At 51.5% G+C, this 8,112-nt stretch overlaps 1 protein-coding gene across 1 annotated transcript in view; it reads right to left on the minus strand.

The window, feature by feature from the left end:
* Window positions 1-6,869, minus strand: part of pard3ba (par-3 family cell polarity regulator beta a) — a 178,605-nt gene extending 171,736 nt beyond the window's left edge. Inside the window, exon 1 of the mRNA XM_056301096.1 lies at window positions 6,753-6,869. Coding sequence (XP_056157071.1) covers window positions 6,753-6,869 — 117 coding nt within the window. The remainder of the gene's footprint in view (window positions 1-6,752) is intronic.
* Between the last annotated feature and the right edge of the window lie 1,243 nt (window positions 6,870-8,112).

Here is an 8,112-nt window from a genome sequence, read left to right on the forward strand (position 1 = left end):
GTCCCTTTGATTGGGTGGGAGGACTGATGCAACGTCCCTTTGACTGGATATGAGGACTAATGGGATGTCCCTTTGACTGGATATGAGGACTAAGAAGTCAGTGTTTAACAGGAGCTGTGCCAACAGCAGCAGGGCACTATGGGATAATGGTGACATAACTTCTGACTAAAATAAATGTCACAGACAGTCTACTTAACGCTGATAATCTTAGGGCGTCCAGGTGGCGTGGTGGTCTATTCCGTTGCCTACCAACACAGGGATCGCCGGTTCGAATCCCCGTGTTGCCTCCGGCTTGGTCGGGCGTCCCTAAAGACACAATTGGCTGTGTCTGCGGGTGGGAAGCCGGATGTGTGTGTGTGTGCCTTGGTTGCTGCACTAGCGCCTCCTCTGGTCGGTCAGGGCGCCTGTTCGGGGGGGCTGGGGGGGAATAGCGTGATCCTCCCACGCGCTACATCCCCTGGCGAAACTCCTCACTGTCAGGTGAAAAGAAGCGGCTGGCGACTCCACATGTATCGGAGGAGGCATGTGGTAGTCTGCGAGCCCTCCCCGGATCGGTAGAGGGGGTGGAGCAGCGACCGGGATGGCTTGGAAGAGTGGGGTAATTGGCCGGGTACAACTGGGGAGAAAAAGGGCCCCCCCCCCCCAAAAAAAGTGTAAATCACCACAACCACGAGATGATCTTCATCACACACTCAGAACTGTGCACAAACAAATTCAGGCAGATGGGTAGTATGTGAGATTAGATGCTGCCAGAGAAACACACACACACCCACCCACACACACACACACACACAACATCCACTCCCAGGCTAACACTTGGCAAGGATAACTACAATCTTCGGGACTGAAGCTTTAACACGGATACGAGCATCGGGACTGGGAACAGTCTAAAGTACTTCCACAGACTTTTCGCACATTTCCCAAACTTTTAAACTTCATTTCCGTTACTTCTGCAGACCTTTGGGAACCCGGTCAAGAGGAAGGAACAGCTGAGCTACGTGCACCACCTGATGCATCTCCACCACAGTTTGCAAAGATGAAAGGGAGGCGAAAAGGCGGTGGTGGTGGTGGTGGATGGAGGGGGAGTATGGGAGTATGGGAGGGGTTCTGACGGGAATTTTCCGGTTTCCTCTGAGGGCAACATTCCGGGGCAGCTTCACTACCGGAATGACGACAGAGGTCAAAGGTGAGGAACGGTACTCAGCCACGCTCCGGCCGGCCGGGCGGAGCAAGCGAGGGCTCTCGTGCTTGTAATCTGAAATCTGCCCCCGTGTACGGGGAACAACCTCGGCAGAGAAGTGCGGGGCACAATGGCATCTTCCTCTTTCCGACAGCCGGCGCTTTGTTGGGCTGTTCCCACAGCTCTGCAGGAGAAGTACGCCCGGCGACCAAACCAGAGGAAGTTCACGATAAAAACGCCTCAATTATGCAAATAAAAAGGGAAACTTGATTATTTTAACCCAGCGGCACCGGTTCCCTGGGCTCACACTGAAGCTTGACGGCAAAAATAAATATTCCCATTGTTGTCCAATTCCAATTACAGGGAATTCCTGGACCAAGGAGAGGGGGGTGGGGGGATTCTTCTTGACAAGTTTTATCATTTATAACAATGTGTGCGGGGGGGGGTTGTCCCATTAGGAAGTGCCGGTTCCAATAAGCGATCTGTCCAAAGCAACACAAGACTACATTACCCACTAAATTAACAGCTCCGGGCCGCGAGCCTCAGAAGCTGAACTGGATCTGGCTCCGACCCAACAGACGCTTCCCGCAGCATCACCGCGCCGCGTTCTGGACGGGCCCGTTCTTGCTGCCGCCGAATCCAAATGTGAAAAGAAAGAAAAAGAAGAAGTGTGTCTGGCTTTCACAATGAGCCAAGTCCACTCTCTTCAAACAAACGGTTGGGAGAGGCCGGGATTTCAATCGCAGGAAAGAAAGGCCACCATCTTTCTCCCTTTCTGCAGAACCGCAGCGCCCCCCCCCCCCCCACAATACCGGCGGCCAGGACCCTGGGAGGTTTGGAGCCGGTAGTTTATCTCCACAAACAAGCCTCAGAAACTCTATGCAATTTTCGCACGTCTGCGATATGGAGTCACAATGCCACGAACACGACTGGATATCAGACAATGGGGCCGACGATGAGCCAGGTTCCAGAAGGTTCCCTCTCTAACCGGTGATATGGGAAGGGGAGTGGTTCTCTCAGCCGAGGCTGAAGAGGCCGCGTGTTTACCGTCGGGAGTTTTTGACGGGTAACATGACGTGGTCCTTCTGCTATGCCGTTCTGTGTGTGTGTGTGTGTGTGTGTGTGTGTGTGTGGGTGGGTGTGTGGGTGTGTGGGTGTGTTGTGTTTTGCTGGAAACGGAGCAGCGCCTGTGGAACGGAGTTGTTGGCGGCGAGCTAAGCTAGCACGGCTGCACAGGAGTTGCCGGGCGCACGGCACCACCAGCAGCACTGCCCCCCCCCCCCAGAAAAACAGGTCCGACCTGAGGGACTGCCTACGCCACATTCCTCTGCCTGGGCCCGTCCAACTGACACGGCGTCTGTGTGTGTGTCTGTGTACCACACGTGGAAACAAACAGCAAGGGGCAGAATCAAAGGTCATTTAGCGAGAGGCGATTACCCATCACCCCCCAGCCATCACAGGCACTCATTTACATGTGTAAGAATAAACCGACAGAACTGCAACCGGTATCGCCCAAGCGGGCCCGGTTTACACATACCTGGCATTCTTGCCTGGCTGTGTAATCTGGTTTTTTTTTGCACTGGAACTTTACAACATCTAGGAATGACCCCCCCCCCCACACACACACACACACTCTCTCTCCTTTTCTCTAACGACTTCCTCATCACGGCCCAATGACTGTCGGTGAGGAGGAAGGATGAATAGCGATCCATCTGTACCGTTTGGACTCCTCTGAAGTCGCTCCATTCGCCAGTCTCCCGGTGATTCCCCCCCTTGGATCCAGCGCCGCTCGCGCTTCCCAGGAAATGAGGAGGGAAAAAAGGAAGGGGGGGGGGATCGGGAGTCAATCCCTCAATGGTGGAGGAGAATTACCGTGACAGTTAGAGGGGTAAATTCCCTGCAAATTACACCATTAAGTCCCCCTATTTGAATCTCTCTCACTCTCCCTCTCTCCCTCTCCCTCTCTCTCTCTCTCCCCCTCTCTCTCCCTCTCTCTCTTGCTCTCTCTCTAACATGACACCACTCAAGAGGAGTGAAGCGCTGCATGGCGATTAGTGAAGCTAAATTCAGTGAGTGTGTGTGTGTGTGTGTGTTGGGTGGGGGTGGGCTGGGATGGGGTTGGGGGGGGCTCTTTTCCACACTTTGATCCTTAGGAGAATGTGTAATTACACAGCGGCACAAAGACGGTGTGGATTTAGCCGTGACACACGCGCACAAAAAAAACCCCGTCCTTAATGAATGTGCCAATGAGGAGCCGTCCTCAAGACAGCCCCTCTGGAGTAAGGTAGAACAGAGGAGAGAGGAGAGGGAGCCGCGGAGAAAGGCAAGGAGCCTTCCTTTGAGCGTCACGAGGTACGCGAGAGGATATCAGACTGGCGAGCGTCAGTCGACCCTGTGAAGTGGGCTACCTACGCCTGTTAGTGAAGGGCCGCTCAAAGGAGAGACCGCTGGCTGCTGTCAGGGTGGTCATGGGTTATAAGGGCCTGTGTGAGATGGGGGGGGGCAACTGATCTGACACAGAACCGGTCCTGCTCTTCACAGTAATGACTCGGGGGAGTCGGGAGGAGGGGGGTGATGTGGAAGCTAGAGACAGCAATTTGATTGACGGCTGTGTCCAAGCGTAGGCCGCAGTGAGCACCTGGCCCGATCCCCCCTTCAGTAGGAAACTGTAATCAACCCTTCCAGATCCGGGGTGGGGTGAACCAACAGGTACTTGGCTAAAAATAAACAAAAAATAGGGAAAACTTCTCAGTAGTCGGTGATGATTTGTGGTGCAAAAAAAAAGTCATTTTCTGCACATCGCTGCTCCCTCTCTCTTAACACTACCAGAAGACCTGCTGGGTTTCTGACAGCACCTCCTCTGCCCTGCAGCCACAGGGCAGGAGGGGGGGTGGGGGGGCTGTCACATTTTATTCTACTGTACCAAACACAAATGCCTATGAGAAAGAGGCGAGACTGCCATGGCATTTTCCTGCAGCTTGTACTCTCATCTGTACATCCTAGGACAGGGGTTCTCAATCAGGTCCTCGGGTACCACAAGTGCTTCTGGTTTCCTTCCTGCTGGGTACATTTGCCAGCTGCTCCAGGTCTACAAAAAAAACCCTCCCTGTCCTGGAGACTGAAATAACTAGAACAACAGGTGAGGACGGTGAACTACCTGGTAGAGGAGAAAAACCAGCAGCAGTGGTGGTACCTGAGAACCTGATTGAGAACCACCGTCCCTTAGGAGTTTGTGTTGGTGGGCTATTCAACATGAAGACCCCGCGGACATGAACAATAGTCATGTGGGGCGTACTTTGTGCACAGTGCAAAAAAGTCAAAAACAGTCAAAAATAGAAAATACCTGCATATAGCGGGACCGCCCTATACACACATGTGTTCGGTATTGAACTTGTGGTTGACATTTTGCACCTGAATGAGAAAACGTGAGCATAAAGAAAAACACTGACCAACAGCACATCACATATTGATAAATTCAACAGTGTGAGCACTTTGGGCCGGTGGCATGGGAACGGCGGTCAACAGCCAGCGGGGTCTAAGAGATAAACGGCGTCCCCCAAAAATAAATGTATTCAGCCGTCAAGATGCCGTTTCACCCACGATGGGCAGCGAGCAGAACAAGCTGTACACAGCTGGTTTGGCAGGCCTGTCAGTTGTCAGCACAGACACATGCTAGCATGGCTACCCTCAAGCGAGCACAGCACACGGACTGTAAGCCGAGTAGCCCACATAGAAAGACCGAGAGGCAGGCAGAGAGGCAGACAGACAGTCACAGTACCACACACACACACACACACACACACACACACACACACACATATATATATATATATATATAAATATATTATATATATATATATTTTTTTTTTTTTTTTATGTAGCCCTGTGATGGCCTGGTGGCCTGTCCAGGGTGTCTCCCAGCCTGTCACCCAAGGACTGCTGGGATAGGCCCCAGCATCCCGTGACCCCAATGGGGATAAGCGGCTTGGATAATGGATGGATATATATATATGTATATAAGTGGCCGTTGCAGCTAGAAAAAGTGCTATATAAAATGCAACCCCTATATATATATATATATATATATATATATATATATATATATATATATATATATATATACACACACACACACACACATTCCAGGGGATGTTGTCCTCAGCTGTATGGTCATGAACATCCATGCACACAGTGGGTGCACACCAAACACCTGCACACACACAAGCATGCAAACACACTGCTGATTAAACTCTGGGTTCTTGACACTGTCCACGCTGTCACCGCTCGGGTGGGAGAAACGTGCGGTTAATGGGGCTGCAGAGGGGGGAGTCTGCTTGGCAGGAACCGGGCAGACTTATCCAGCGGGATCAAGACAAATTCATGCATTGACCCCCCTCTGGCAGCTGCAGGACAGAACTGTCCTAATGATCCACTCCTGTTAATTGGGAGCCATAGACTGCTGAGTCAAGTGTCTAGCGCTGGTTAATTAACATGCTCCGTGAAAAGCCATCAAAAAGCCACGGACGATTTGACTCATGCACCACAAACATGCATATGAAACGCACAAGCACCAACTTCAATAGGTGCAAACCAGCATGTGTAAGGTAGAGTCAACAGGGATCGCTGGGTAAAGTGGGCATGCCTTTGGCTCCTGCTGAAGCAGAGATCTGACAGCTCACAAGACACCTGTGTGACATGAGCCTCCCTGTGTGTGTGTGTGCATGTGTGTGTGTATCTACACGTTTGTGTGGCCCTACTCCGATCTTGCCATCCATCCATCCATCCAAGCTGCATGGCACATCCCCATGAGGCAACCTATCACCGAGGAAGGCGTGAGAGAGAGAGTGTGTGTGTGTGTGGGGGGGGGGGTGGCACTGATAAGGCCAGGCCTGTCACCAATCCTAATCCCCAATCACTCACAGCACAAAGCCTCCTGTCCACATCACAGCGCCCCAACCGCCGCCACACCGACAGCGTCAAACAGTAAACTCCCACCTGGCCATTGAGATACCAAGGCTTTAATAGGGCACCATTGTACGACGAGACAGCCGTGGGCCGCAGCCAGGGGCCTGTCGCACCCTCACAGAGACGGAACACACACCCCGTCGCTATCAAGCAGGGACACAACGTGTGCATACAAAGATGCAGATTATTATTTTTTTTAAAAAGAAAAAAGGTCAGCTCAAGACAGTGATTAATGTTCGGACCAACATGACATATTGCTGAACGAAGAGAGGGTTGATGAGCCATGTCTGCAAACGATATCGGGGGGGGGGGAGGCATAGCATGCGTTTGCAGCTTTTTGAACATCAATTCTATTTGCTTAAATGACCAACGAACGATGAATAATAAGAGTCTCTGAATCGCCTCACTTCATAATAAGACGCATTCGAGGTCACGTGACCTCACCTGTCTGTTCCGGTGTCAGGCGCTCTGAACAGTTCAGCAATGAGCGGTATGAGATACTATCAGCGTCCACTATAAGCGCTTTAAGACGTTAAATCGTTGATACAGCACGAAACCCCCCCCCAAAAAAATTACAACAGCGCGAAGGAAAACCCGAGTGTTTTACCTGCTCCAGAATCTTGCGATATCTGCGTGTGGCTTGGTCGATCAGATCCCGGACAGTCCACCCAGCCTTACACGGAACCACCACCCCGGTGTTTCCGAAGGTCACGGTAACTTTCATAGCGACTCTCTGAACGCCCTCACAAAAACATTCAGAAACCTGGGGATACCGAATCCGGGCCGCTCCTCTTGCCAGAGGACACCTGTCGAGAGAGGAGCCTCCCTTTCCTGTCTTCCTGTTGTCGCGAGCGAAACCGGAGCGACAGGTGTCTGTGAGTGTGTGTGTGTGTGTGTCCCGGGAGGAAATCACGGTGGTGTCCGTCGAGACGAGAAGTGTCGAGGCGGAAAGGCAAACCGCGCGTCCAAGTTCGGCTGAGAAAAACAGTAAAAAAACAAACTTTCACTCTTGAGTTCGTCTCCGCCGTTCACACCCCCCGCCCGCCGCCCCCCAAAACAAACCGAGGAGAAACCCGGAAGCTGTCAATCAAGGTGATCGGAGCGAAAGCCGCGCTATCGCCGCGCTCCGCGAGAAATTCCACGACTTTCTAGGGACGATTCCTCCGATTTTCTGTCGTATTGATAACCGCTTGACCGTCTCCGGCAGCGACCGCCATTAACTGCGACTTCCTACAAGTCCGGTGCGCCGATGATTAAAAAAAAAAGAAAAAAAAGAAGTGGTTCCGGGAAGAACGCCGAAGAAGAAAAAAGACGCGCCGGAAAACTTCTTCATCTGTTAGCTTATGTTGGACATTAACGTCGGACAACTTTATCGCGTTTTTTTGTGTGTGTTTGTGTCACTTATAGCAATTATTAGGCCGCTAAACAGTGACACGTCCGTGGTCTAAAGTAGTTTATGTGTGAATGAACATAAGACTTTACGGCGAAATGTATTATACTTGTTTTATGTTATTCACATCCTCCGTCGTGCGCCCGCGTACACACAGACACACACATAGTGTGTCCAAACACTACAACCAACCACATCTCCACACACATTACACACTAAACAAAAAACAGAACTAGTAACAGCTATTGTCTGTTATTTCACCTCATTAGGAGTGTTGTGAAATTGCCTTTATGGCTGTTAATGGGCACAGACCCACTTCCGTGCCCTCTTCCTATAGTCTGTTGGGCTCATTCTGGACCCCCCCCCCCATCACCAGACGAGAGAGCAAGACCAGATGGAGTCATAATTGGGACAAGCAATTATTTTCACTGCCGCTGTAATTCTTCTAAATGTACTGAGTGGCTCAATGGGGAGCTGATGCAGCCTCCCTTTCATCCCGCCCCCCCCCATAATTCTATTCACGATAAACACGGTACGATGGTGGGGAGGAGGTGGAGGGAGTCAGGAAAGCGCAGGC

Source organism: Lampris incognitus, chromosome 21 (assembly GCF_029633865.1).
Source record: "Lampris incognitus isolate fLamInc1 chromosome 21, fLamInc1.hap2, whole genome shotgun sequence".
Classification (NCBI taxonomy): Eukaryota; Metazoa; Chordata; class Actinopteri; order Lampriformes; family Lampridae; genus Lampris; species Lampris incognitus.